General features: G+C 29.1%; 2 protein-coding genes across 2 annotated transcripts; one reads left to right on the plus strand and one right to left on the minus strand.

The window, feature by feature from the left end:
* The first annotated feature begins 1382 nt into the window (after positions 1-1382).
* LOC130803306 (putative ETHYLENE INSENSITIVE 3-like 4 protein) lies at positions 1383-2897 on the plus strand. The gene has a single exon (XM_057667506.1). It carries the CDS (start codon positions 1383-1385, stop codon positions 2895-2897), a length of 1515 nt encoding a protein of 504 aa, XP_057523489.1.
* Positions 2898-12660: 9763 nt separating this feature from the next.
* Positions 12661-13698, minus strand: LOC130802238 (uncharacterized protein At1g66480-like). The gene has a single exon (XM_057666168.1). The coding sequence runs from the start codon at positions 13561-13563 to the stop codon at positions 12862-12864; it is 702 nt and encodes a 233-aa protein (XP_057522151.1). The 5' UTR covers positions 13564-13698; the 3' UTR covers positions 12661-12861.
* Between the last annotated feature and the right edge of the window lie 780 nt (positions 13699-14478).

The raw sequence follows: 14478 nt of genomic DNA on the forward strand, positions 1-14478 counted from the left end.
AAAGTTATTGTATTTTTTTTGTCTTAGTTAAAAGTCAGTTTTTCTGTTGACACTTAAAAATCATTGATTAAATATTGTTAACTTTCGTTTGTAGGTTTAGCCATTCAAAAACTAATCAAAAAGCTAATAAAAAATATATTTACCAAATTACCATTGAATTTATTATTTTACACAAATTATAAAGGCTTTCAAATATATTGTAGATTTGTAGTAAATTAAAAATTATCTAATGTTATATATTTCTCTTTTCTTTATAATAATTAATCAAATATTAGGTACAAATATATTTGAATGCATAGAATTGATAGTCCTATGTTATTAAGAGATAGCTACTTTCCTTATTAGTCAGTCTTTTTTATTTTGATATAATTTTTGTATGTATAATAATTATTATTATTATTATTTTATTTTTATCCACATATAATCTCTCTTTGAATTTATCCACATTTCATTTAAATAGTCTAAATATTTGTTGATTTTGATGCAAAGTCTCATTATTGCCATTTTTTGAGACGGAGGGAGCAGATATTATTTGCAATTGTTGGGCGGTTTATCTATTATTAAATCTTGATGCACAGAAAATTAAGCAGATAAATCTATATATTATAGTATCTTTTTATTGTTCCTCAGGATTCATGCTAGTTTGTTTGGCGGTTAGGAAGTCGAATTTAAAATAAATAATAAAAGGAACTCTAATAAAAAAAAATGGGCTCAAATGGGTTCATTTATAATTTTGTTTATAAATATTCCTTGAAATCGACATATCACATTGAGTAAAAGTTTTTATAATGACTTACTTGCTTATTCCTCTAAATTATAATTAGACTATTGACAATTATAAATGTATAATAATGTATCATAATTCAAGTAGAAAAATAATAAAGGCCCATATAAAATCTGTTTTTAATCTAGCTATTTTATTTTTGTAAAAGAGCATGTTTAAAACCCGATCTATTTAAAGTCCAACATGTTTAAAGTCTGCATATGTACTACTATGTTTTGTGTTTTCTGTCTCATGTTTCTTATTTTCTTTTGTAGGATTTTCTTTTGTAGGGTCTTCATATGCCAAGTAATGCTCTGAGTTGAGGGACTCTCTTCGATTGCAACATTCTCAGTATTTTAATATGCCTTTTTTCTATCCTCATCAGACCCTGCCTTAGATATGACTCATTGGAATAATAATAATGATCATCAATAACACTACCATCATTTAATACCAACCAATAAAAAGGTTAGAATATAATAATGAAAAAAAAAATAGTAGTACGAGGTCGGATTCTACACTATATAAACGTATTGTCACATGTATTATGTATAGTAGATAACAAACACTTCTACAACAGAAATATATCAGTAAATTCAAGTGCCAAGCTACTTAAAAAATGGTAGAAATATATGATGAGTTAATGGACGATTCAATAAGCACCGAAGAATTAATGTTAGATCATCAAGGAAAAGAAAAACTCAGCTATAAAGATCTAAAGAAAAGAATGTGGAAAGATCATATGTTTATGAAGAAATTCAAAGAATCAGCAACAAAAAAGAAAAAAGTAACAAGTAATTCAAGAGGGGATACTTCAAACAATGCAGAATCGGAATCAAGCAGAAATGAAAAATCGAGGCGAAAAAAGCTCTTAAGAGCTCAAGATTCAATCTTGAAGTACATGGTAAAAATGATGGAAGTTTGCAATGCTAAAGGTTTTGTATATGGGATCATACCGGAAAAGGGAAAACCGATGACCGGATCATCGGATAGTTTAAGAGAATGGTGGAAAGAGACGATTAAGTTCGAGCAGAATGCACCGGAAAATGTGCAGCAGAGATTAGCAGTTTTTTCAAGTGATGCGGCCTCCTTTTTGCATTTGTTGCAGGAAATTCAGGATTCCACTTTAGGGTCGATTTTATCTGCACTTATGCAGCATTGTACGCCTCCTCAGAGGAGGTTTCCTCTTGATAGGGGGTTGCCACCCCCGTGGTGGCCCACGGGGGAAGAAGTTTGGTGGGGCCAACAAGGGGCGGTGGTTGTTGAACACGGGCCACCGCCTTATAGAAAGCCCCATGAACTTAAGAAGGCATGGAAAATAAGTGTTTTGTCTGCGGTAATTAAACATATGTCATCTGATTTGAACCATGCTTTATGGCTTGTTAAGAAATCTAAAAGTCTTCAAGCTAAGATGACGGCTAAGGATACTGCCTTGTGGTCGAAAATTATAGGTAAAGAAGCTCTTGTTGATGGTGATGACGATGATGGGGATGGAATTAGTTCTAATGAAAGCCTAATAATTCAGTCTGATATTCACGGTTGTGTTGGCGTGCACGGCCGTGCATTTAGTTCTAATGAAAGCCGAAGAATTCAATCCGATATGCACGACCGTGTTGAAGTGCATAACCGTGCAAATATGTGCAATCGTGCAGAAGAGCGCGACCATGTAGGAGAGATAAGAAAAACATTAGAATGGGTGAACAATAAGGATGTTACAATGGCTACAAATGAAGAATATCAAGAGACTTATAGCCAAAGACGAACAATTCAGTCTAATATGCACGATCGTGTTGACATGCACGACCGTGCAAACATGTGCAATCATGTAGAAGGGCGCGGTCGTACCGAAGAGGTAAGAACAACATTAGAATTAGTGAACAATAAGGATGTTATAATGACTACAAATGAAGAATATCAAGAGACTTATAGCGAAAGGCAAGTGTATGAGAAAATACATTATTGGGAAAATAGTTTTGCACATATGAATTTGGATACTCATTATCATCTTCATAATATGGACCTTAATAAATTTCCTATTCAAGAGCTTGAAGAAGATATGCATAAAGAAAATGAGTTTGTTGTAGGAACTTCTATTTGGGATCTTCCATATCAAGAGCCTGATGATGATGATTAGTTGATTGATGGAATAAACATCATTATTTTTGCAATTAGTCAAGTTTTATATAAGAAAATTAGTTTACAATGATAAAGAGTATATTTTTGTTTTCTAATTGCATTGTGAGTATTAGCTAGAGTTTAATTATTTATTTAAGATAAGAACAAAAGCTCACAAATATACAATGACAAAGTTAAATTAATGTGTTGGGGAGAGAGAATGACTTTGCAAGTAAAGATGCTCAAGTTTTAAAACATTTTGCAAACACTTTTGTTATGAAGTTTTAAAATTGACATCAAAAACTCTCTTTCATTTTAAAAGTAGTTTTACCAAATATTTATATATTTTCTCATTGTCCTTTTTAATTTTTTTTAATTTATCTCTTTGATTTTGCATTATTATCCTTCTGAATGGTCTCACAATTTTTCTTTTTATTTATCCATAAGTGTTTTTTTCACTCATTTTTAATCACTTATTTATATCTTTCACTTGTTTTTTCCCTTATTTTTCAACTCAATTTTTCCTTTTTACTCATTTTCACCAAAAATAAACCATGTCAAATGAGAGAGACATAAAAAAGTAATCTCCGGTCAATAAAAAGTTAAATAACTACAACCTAACTATCTTAAAAATTAATCACTTCTCGGTTCCTTAAATTAATTTTTTTTAGCAAGGGGAAAGCTTAGGCAGTGACAGTAAAAATCAAAGTCATAATTTTATCTAAAAAATTGACACATATTTAACTAAAACAAGACCTGATTATTTTACAAGAGTGATTTTTTAAAAACTTAGTTTTAAATTTTATTTTTAGGTGTTTCCTTTCATAATGGTGAAGTGTCAAATGCAACCTTACCTTCTAAGCACCATATTAAGGTCCACGCTATTCAAATAATAGAGTATAGTAAACTATAGTCGGGTCTACCTTCAAGTCAACTAGGGTCAATTTAACGAGTAAACCACGCCAAACTAGATTGTGACCCCACATATCCTTTTGTTTTTGTCACCAATGAGTTCATTTTCATCTACTTGTTATAAGTTAGAGCAAATTATTATTATTATTATTATTTTGCATAAATTAAATGGAAGCCTATATATAACAAAGATTATTATTACTCAACAAAAAAAAGATTTATATTATAATAAATTAGTCTTGTTGTTTCAAATTATTCACAATTTTAAATTTAAAAAATATTAAAAATACATTTTGTTAAGTTTATCTATGTCATTAAATTTTTATTATTTAAAAAATAAATTCATTTAATTCTGTCCATTTAATAGGGCGGATGGACTATACCTAGCAGGCAATTCCATGAAAAACTCTATCTAAAACCTTGTTCTCACCGCCTTAAAATATATAAATATATTTAGAAAAAAATATAAGTATTTCATTTTTATGCCACTAAATGTAAAAATCCACTCTATGCATGATAATTGATACATGTGTATTTATATTTATTGAAAATTTTACGCAAAATTATGGTAAAATGAATAATTAAAGAAATTTCTAAAAATACATGCGATGATCAAGTAATTTATTTACTAATTTATTCTCATAGTCAAAAGAAAACAAACTAAAAAAGCAAGTTTCTAGATAATAATTTCCTAAAATATAAAAATTAAAAAAAAGTTAGTCAAACTCAAATCAAACACCAACCAGTATTAAACCCCCCTATTCCCACGCCATTATTAGTCAAATCTCTCATTTCCACCTTCCACTCAAATCCTTATATTATTTTCATATAATTTCGTCCATTAATATATTATTTAATCTCACAAAAACCCTACAAATAAAATAATAAAAACCTAAAATTCATAAATTAATCCTTTTTTTTTCTTAGCCATGGCAAGACCTATACCAATATTATCATCACATCTTCCCATTCTTTTAATCCCATCTTTTTACATAATAATAACATTTTTAGCAATTTTAAGCATTTTTTCCCTAGTAATATTTTTATGTGCATCTCATAAAAAATATTATAAGGATGATTTAATCAAGAATAAGCTTACTATTAGTAGAAAGAATCTACTAAAAAGCTTATCAAAAGTGAACAATTTTAGTAATAAAGCTTTGTTGAATATGGTTTCATGGAGAAAACAAGATGTTCAACATAGAGATGATCATGATGATTATTATGATATTAATAATTATGATAATCATGATTATTTTGTTGTTAATGATGATGGGTTTATTGGGGAAAATGCTGTTTGGAAGAAAACTATTATTAAAGGAGAAAAATGTAAGCCTCTTCAATTTTCTGGTAAGATTGAGTATGATTCTGAAGGTAATCTTTTGAATGGTAATCATAAAATTGTTGGGAATGATAAGAACAAGGTGATTAGCTCTAATAACAAAGAGGTTATTGTTTCTTAATTAATCTTAATCAATGTTAATCAACCCATATCCCGCACAAGTCAAAGTTCGAAAGAGAAAGGTAGTAGACAAATTATATCTGTGTCCCTTCCATAGAAAAGGCAGGAAAAAATGCATGCACTCAATACATTTTAGTGTTTATCTTAGTGATTAATTAATGAGTTTTTGTTTCGTATGTTGTTAGTTTTTTTTTAAATAAAGTTGTCCCAATTTAACTTTATTTAATGAGGTACGAAGAGTTGAGTGAAAGATTAACTGAAAATCGAACTTAAGATAGTATTTTTATGATTTAATAATTGGCTTACATGAGTTGTAAGCATGTATATAGATAAATAAGAGTTTAGAAGATTTGTACATGTATGATTTGCTTTAATAAAAATCATTGAGTATTTCTCAAATACAATCATGAGTACTTTTACTTCTATATCACAAGTTTGTTAGTTTAGATTTATGATTTTATTCTAAAATACTTCATTATGTACTCCCTTATTCCATCGAATTAACAACAATTTATATTTTGCCGCATTGCAACTTAATTTGTTTTTATAATGTTATATATATAGCGATATTTAATTTAAATATCATCATTTTAAATTTATAATAGTAAATATAGTGAATTTAGTAATATTTATTATACCCTTTAGTAGTAAAATAAAAAAAATTATACTATAACTTTTGCGGACATAGGTTATAGTGACATTTCTCATAAATGTCTTTATAGATTATAATAACAATTACATATGCCATTAAAGACCAAATAAAATGTCACAAAATCACATTATAGTGGAACTTAAAATAAAACCAACAATTATTACACTAAAAATATAAATTTGTGGCATTTTTTTAATGTCACTCAATTTAATATTGCAAAAAGTTAAATTTATTGTATTGTGTTTTCTTTTATAAAAATTGAGAAAGATTACATTTAATTTCTTCTATTTTGCAGCAAAGATATTACAACTTTCATATAAAACGCACGGTACGAAAACCAAAAGAGAAAATACTATGATGACTTTTTGTAGCAAATTTTTCAGCCTATATATTGATAGTCATTTGTCATTGTCAATACAAGCATATGACCAACAACTTATGGTTTAATCTCTAAGTTTCTATTTGATATTAATATTTTTAGGCGGCTTTATTTTCTTTTATTTTTTAATATTTATAGTTCTTATATATTTTTCATTAACTTTATTTTAACAATCTTATATAATGCATATGATTCTTACACATTTCACACTGATTTTAATTAACTTTATCTTATAAATATTTTTCATTAGTCAATAAAAACTGATAGAGTATTTATAATAAGATAAATTATAGTTAATTTTTTGCAGGCTAGACTCTCTACTTTGACAGCTGCGTATAAATTACAATAATAGCTATTCTTAAGAGATCGTCTCTCAATGGAACAACCTCAATATAAAAAATTTATATTCTTATAATTTGTTTAATCTATGCAAAATGTGTCTCATAATAAAAGCGTCTCATATAACAATTACCGCTACAATAAAGATGGACCAAATTATCTTAGCCAACTTCATACAATAAGTGTATGAAGCTAGCAACCACTTTGACGACTGTGTACATTTTATTTTTTATATTATGATAAGTCTCCTCACACAAATGTCCATCTTTGATGCTTTTATAAATAGTTTGATTGTTAATATTAAATGATTGAAATTATCTTGAAATTATAATTTAATTTAGTTTAAAATTAAATGTAATTTTTGTCAAATATACTCTTAAATTTAGTTTTTCAAAATTACAACCGCTATCTTTATTTTTTTCCTAATTATCCGCAATAAAAAATACTTCTTCAATTTTTTTTTTATATGGTTTAAATTTTATCATTATTCGTTCAATTGAATAACTTTTGTTTCTTACACTCGATCCAAAAATACTTTCATTTATCATATACAGTCAGCAAGTATTTATATTTAATGGAAAATGTTAGGTGGTTGCTAGGTGGTGTAACCATGAGCACTTGTCTAATGAAAAATTGAACATATAAGAGTAGTAATAATGATAGATGAGAATCCTTAATCTCTACTGTATTTGTTTGTTGGTACTAAATGCTAGTAATGGTAATAATTTGAAGTTTAAATTTTCATAAAATATATTATATCGTTTTAATGGTATTAAAGTTTTTATCATAAAAAAAGTTTTCTTTTTCACAGTTTTTCCATTATCATTTAATATCATTTCTCCAATAGAAACACATTAAAATATTATAAAAAAATTGAAATGAATCATACAGAATAATAATAATCATTAAATCTTTTAAGAGATTTTTCATCATATAATATCGACAATCAAATAGGTCGCTACGCTACTGAGTCTAAGTTATAACCATAAGCTAATACATGACAGACTAGAGAGTCGAGACAAGAATTTATCTAAAAATTTGAAATCTTTAAGTTAAAAAATCAAAAAAATTAACCAAATAATATAACTTTTAAATTTATTCCAAAAGTAAGCGTGAAATTTTCAAACCTGAGGTTTGGGGCTGTTCGCAGTTAGTAACTGCGAATAGATCAAAAAAGACAAAATAGTTATTCGCAGTTAGTAACTGTGAACAACTATTTTGACTTGTTTTTGTGGAGCATGCTGTTCGCAGTTAGTAACTGCGAACAGGTCAAATAGTTGTTCGCAGTTGCTAACTGCGAACATCTATTTTGTCTTTTTTGACCTATTCGCAGTTACTAACTGCGAACAGCCCCAAAGCTCAGGTTTGAGAATTTCACACTTACTTTGGAATAAGTTTGAAATTTAGATTATTTGGTTCATTTTTTTTGATTTTTTGACTTAAAGATTTCAAATTTTCAATTTATCTCTTATATGACGGAAAAGATGAGATAAAGCCCACTACAAAGTTGTCTAACCTTTAATGACTGAGTATACAACAATATACGGAAAGGGCCCACTTTCAACTATCTAGCCCAAACAAAAAGCCCATATAGTATTTACTTCACTGTTTATGGTTGTGACTCTTTTTTCACAAATTCTTGTGAGAGACGGTTTTTTCAAAAAATCATCTCTAATTGGGCCGGCACATAAAGAATAATGTAAAATAAGAATAGACATTAAATTTTTAAACTGGCCCTAAGAGAGGTTTTACAGAAAGACGGTCTCTTAGAAAACCGGCTACTCTTTTATTATCTAGGGATGGATATGGCCTCTCATGGGTCCATGATTTTATTGAATTTGTTCCAAATCCATCCCTATTTTTAAAGTAAAGATCCATGTTTTTTAGACACAAAAAATTTGAGTCCGGTTCTAGATTAAAAAATATAAAAAATTAAATTAATCATTTTTTTTTACTATAAAATAAGTATCGTGGTAAGTCTTGACTCGTGAGTTCCATCAATTTTATATAGAAAAATAGTTTATTTACTATAAAATAGTTTTTTTGCTGTACATTTTAGATTTTTCCTTTTTTTGTTGCTTTTTACATAAACTCTTGTATGAGATAATTTAACTATGAATTGTACCTTATTTGTGAGTTAAATATGAGAATATCTATTTAAAATTATGTCACAAATGTATAACAATATAACTACAGTAATTTTTTATCACCTCTCAAATTGACTTAAGCTCGATTGACTCAAAACATTATGCAATATTAGAATATGCATTAATTTATAAAACTTCCACGAACCATAGACATGTACTGCTCGAGTCATGTGAACAACCCTTAACATTAATAGAGTACACATTAATGATAGTGCAATTTTCTATAATGAGTTGCATGTTATTTATTTAATTTTCACTCTACAATTCTATTAAATATTTAATTTGATAGTTAATTGATATCTCAATATACAATATTAAATTTTCTTATATGAGAAATTTTTTAGACTAGAACAATGAATGATGCAGCATAAGTATAGATCATACTTTGCACTAAATATAACTAGGGATGCAAACGGGACGGGGCGGGTATTGAAATTCTCATCCCCATCCCCATCTGTTAATGCAATATCCATCCCCATTCCCATCCCCGCGGCGGGTATAATTTTTTTCCCCATTCCCGCCTCGATGGATTTGTACCTAAAATCATCCCCGCCCCACCACCCATCCAAAGTCTCAAACAATTACTTAAATAGCTCATATACTGACTAGTCAGTAACTCAGTACATGTGCAACAAGTGAATAAGTGATATTGGGCTCATAATTTGTACAAAGCCCAATAGCTCATATACTTAAATAAATACATTTTTAATACTTGTACATCATACTATTCATAGTTTCATACATTTATAAATTTGTATATTTGTACATATCTTGAGGAGGGCGGGGCGGGGATGGGGCGGGTATCACCTAAAACCCATCCCCATCCCCGCGGTGGGTATGAATTTTATACCCGTACCCGCCCCATGACCCACCAAACCGGGACCCATCCCCGTCCCATGGGGCGGGTCTCCTAATAAACCCGCCCCGCCTGCATCCCTAAATATAACATTGGATATTAGGATGAATGGAATAGATTCGAATCGGTGACTTGGGCTGCGCTTTTGATAACTCAACGAAAAATTTAAATTGATGTTTGATGGACTAATATGTTATGTACACTATGTCTCTATCAGTCTTTTATTAATAAGTGGATTTATTTAATAATAAACAATAGTGATGTTTATTTTCAGCAGATCAGATAAAGATTGATTTATTTTGACAATTTCTGCTTAATTTTATCCTCTTTATTTGTTAATTTTTGTTTTATTTATTTTTTATTTTTAATTAAAAATAAATAATGAAAGAAATATATACAAAATTTATTTTGAGAAAATTAATCTTTTATTATATGGAGTATGACTTACATTTTGATAGCTTTTGTGGTGCACCACCACTAATTAGAATCAGATCAGTAGTCGGCAGAAAATGACCTCAAATTGGTGATCGAACTGCTTTATACTTCTACAGTTCTACCTTTATATTTTGACTCCTAATTTTGTTGTTGCAAAATTGAGAAAACAAATCTTTTTTTACTCCTTTTTGTGTGGTTGGTGATTCAATTAATGTAAAAATGGTCAAAAAGAATTTATACCACTCGATGCAAATACAAATCTGGGCACATAGTTGATGATGGGATTTTATTTCAGATATTATTTTTTCATGAAAAGTTTTGAGTTTGATTTTTATTTAGTTATTTTCTGTTCTATATTCTCTTATTCTAATCAAATATTTATTTGAGTATTGTATTATTCATCAATTACTCTTACTTTTTATTTTTTTTCCGTAATATATAAATTTTTGAAAAGTTATGTGAAATCTTATTTAATACTTTCAATGTGAATTTTATTAATATCATTTTTTATAATTTTTAAGAAAGTACAAGTAGAAATTTTTAAGATTCAAATATAGTCATTCATATATGTGTAAAACCAAATAGAACTGTTGATTAAAATATTAAAAAGTAAAATCTAGGCATATTAACTCTACTTTATTCCTTTTTTTTTGTGTTCACATCTATTTTTGTTGGATTCATATTTGAGTACATGATTGATTTACAAAGAGAATAATAATTTCTGTGGCAAAATAAATTTAAATTCATGGAATTTAAAATTAAGGATCGAAATAAATAAAGGGAAATCAAACTCTTAATTAGCCTTCTTACATTTAGAACAGGTATGATTTGTCCGCATTTTTTAGGAAAAAAAAAAAAAAATCTTCATTCAGATCTTACTTTGTACGGGATACTGAGAGTGTACTTTACCTTTACCTTTATCTTTACCTTTACCTTTAGTTCATCTTACTAAAATAATACTCCTATAACATTTAAACAAAAAATAGTATAACATTTAGATAACACGAGACAAACAAAAAATAAAACAAACAAGTTTATAAGTAATAAAAAAAGTTTAAATTGACAAACTTTTAGAAATGAAGTAAATAGATCGCACAATCTTATAATACCTTCATCTAATTGAACAAAACTTTTCTAAATTAATTAATCACCAAGTTTTACTCAAACTCGTGATCAATCAAACTATATAATAAAAATATTTACATTTACCCCTAAATTACAAACAATTTTTTACACTTCTTTTTAATCTACTCCAAGGATGATATATCATCAAGTAGAAAAAACAACTATAAATTAACTTACATACCCTGATTCTAATAAAAAAAAATTAACTTCAGCTACAAATTATACTAATTTTGGTTTACTTGTTTAAATCTCTTCATATAAATAAATAAGGCCAAAAAATCATTAAGCATAAACTACAATTAGATATATTCTCTATCCCTTTAACCTTATATGTTACATGATAAAAAGAAAAGCTAACCCAAAAAATTAACATGGTAGATTAGAGAGTTTATTTGCCTATAAACCTCACGTTAATTGCATACACAATTGATATGGGACATTTCCAATACCTTGCAATTGACCATAACAATCGACCCTGAAATATTTGCCAAGATCGATGTGATGTAAAGAACTTTGATGAACGATAATAAAGATTTCAATGAACTAACAAACATTTGACGAAAAATAAAATTGCAAAAATAACACAATGATTTAAGGAGGTTCACTCAGTAATGGCTACGTCCTCTGTGGTGTGTAGTTTCTTGTTTATATTATTTCAATGGAGCAAAACACTCTTATAAATGAAGTATCACAATTGAGTAAGACATAAACATAGGCTATGTGTTTGGCTTAGAGGTTATGTGATTGATGTGTTTGGATGAACAAATGAGCTCACTATTTATAGTATTAATTACATTCAATGAGATTACAACCTTAATACTGAGAATTAACCACTTTGAAACTGCTCCAAGAAGTTAAAGGGACGAAAACAGCATCCTATGAATTGTCAGAAGATCCACTCGACCGTAACAGGGGCTCGCTCGATCGAGTGACCTGGTCGAGCGAGCTACAGGCAGCTTCTGGATACATTTAGTTTGTTTGCTCGACCCACCCAGGAGCTCGCTCGGTCGAGCGACCTTCAGTGTGCTTTCTGATAGTTTTGCTCGACGAAGCATAGTAGAGCATCTTCAATCAAACATTTACACTTCTTCATTAAGTCCCATAACTTCCATAATTAAGTCATATAATTTCATGAAATAATCAAGCTCGTAAACTCCATCATAAATCACAAACATTAAGTCACCCATTCAAGTCATCCATAGAATTCCATCCCATGAGTCACATATGAATACACACATCAATTGTACACTCAAGTCACATCATTAATCTCAACAGACCCCCATAAGGTCAACATCCTCGTTGGGTGACAACTACATTGCGTCATGATTACATTGGGTCACAATGTGCTCTTCCAATGCAAGTCACCTACTCTGCAAGCCACTCACTCCGAGTCGAGCCCCATGGGTGACATAACTCATTTGCCTAAAAACTCTTTTTCAATTACATACACAGCTGATGTGATACAAGTCTTGTACCTTAAAATGGATCATAACATTATTCTATAAGAAATAAATATATGATCACATGTAAGTTATTTTTTGAACATAAATATATATCACTTTTCCATGTAAGACTTGGGTTTGATTTTATCGTCATCCTCACATAGCTCGCCCCTTCCATCAGATTACCATGTATCCAAACAAAGAAGAAAAAAAAAAAGACATGCTATACTATAATTAAGAGGTTAATTTTTTATACTTACGTCGGTAACTATAGCAAGGACTACACATCCCATGAACATCCTTACAATGACTCTCAACTTCGTCCTCTTCTTTTTCCTTTTCCTCCACCATATCCGCCTTCATAACGCCGCCGCTCACGGTGGCTTTTTCCTCCAAACAAAGCCTTACAATCTTCTTAGCAGCTTCACCATCATCATTCCCACTTTCTTCCATAATCTTCTCCACTTGTGCTTTAGGCAACCTCATTTTCAACCTTGTAGGACCCACATAACCACCCTTAAGGGACCCACCACTACGGCCATCACCACCATCATCCTTAGCCGTTGATCTTGTCATGATCATCGTAAGGTCAGAAACTGTCCTCCTTGACACCTTCTTCATCATCAAATCTCCATTATTTCTTGCTAAGACACCTGATCTTACCTTTCTAAGAGGATTTTGAGAATTTATTTCATCAGGAAACTTGGGTAATTCAACAAGAAGGTAGATTTTTCTGGGTTTAAGTTCATCTTCTGGGTTAAGAGGTTTTGATCTAAGATTATATCTTAGAAAATCTTGTGAATCTAATAAAATATGATTTGGGTATTCTTTGATTATGTCTAAAACTTTTAATGGTAGCTTCAACTTCAAGAATTCTCCATTGATTTTCACTATTTTTGCTGTTTTACTATTTGCACCTCCCATATTATTTCCCATTTTTAAAACAAGAAATGGTCAATAATGAGATATCAAGAGGTGGGAGAAAGAATATAATTGATTTTTGTTGGTGGGTTTTTTAAAAGGTTTTTTATTTTTGTTGGGATTGTCTTGAAATGTGTTGTGAACTTGTGATGGAAGTGTGGATGTAAGATAAAAATGAATAAAAATAAAGAAAAATAAAAAGATATAAAAGACTTAAATGATATATTTCTATTAGATTGCGTAAAAAATTAAAAATATAACAAGTATAATAAAATAGAAGAAGTAGTGTTGATATTTAATTTAGTTGTCATGAGTTTCTTTGAATGTATTTAACCTTTCATAAATTTTTTTATGAGACAATCTCACCGTTAAATACACTTTATATATGAATTAAATAGCCTAATTAATACAAATATTAATAAATGAACTTCTTATTTTAAAGTCCTATTACCAAATCTCTCACATGACTCCTAACTTTTTTTATTAGGGTGAGAAAATAAAGTGCATTTGAATTATTCTCTAGCTTTGGGCAAACCTCAAGTCCTCAACCTTATCACTGCATCATCTTAATATGAACATGATTTAGTTATCTTTATTAGGAATATATTATTGAGATAATGTAGATAAGTGATTGGAAAAAAGGGAATGGTCCACAAATATGGCTTGGATTTTTTAGTTTAATTAAAAAACTTGAGTTCTGCAACTAAAAAAATTTCAAGAAAGATTAGTAGTTATTTCAGCACATGATGTGCACATGATTGGATCTCATGTTATGTAAGGAATATGGCCTTGAGTTAAGGAGTATCACTATACAATATTGTATTATGGATTGGAGAATGGATGGCATCTATGAAAGTCCCAAAAGTATATATATATATATGTAAATATATATATATATATATATATATATATATATATATATATATATAT

This window comes from Amaranthus tricolor, chromosome 16 (genome assembly GCF_026212465.1).
Source record: "Amaranthus tricolor cultivar Red isolate AtriRed21 chromosome 16, ASM2621246v1, whole genome shotgun sequence".
Lineage (NCBI taxonomy): Eukaryota > Viridiplantae > Streptophyta > Magnoliopsida > Caryophyllales > Amaranthaceae > Amaranthus > Amaranthus tricolor.

Coding starts and splice junctions, on each gene's coding strand:
- LOC130803306 (XM_057667506.1), top strand. CDS start 1,383: ATGGTAGAAATATATGATGAGTTAATGGACGATTCAATAAGCACCGAA.
- LOC130802238 (XM_057666168.1), bottom strand. CDS start 13,563: ATGGGAAATAATATGGGAGGTGCAAATAGTAAAACAGCAAAAATAGTG.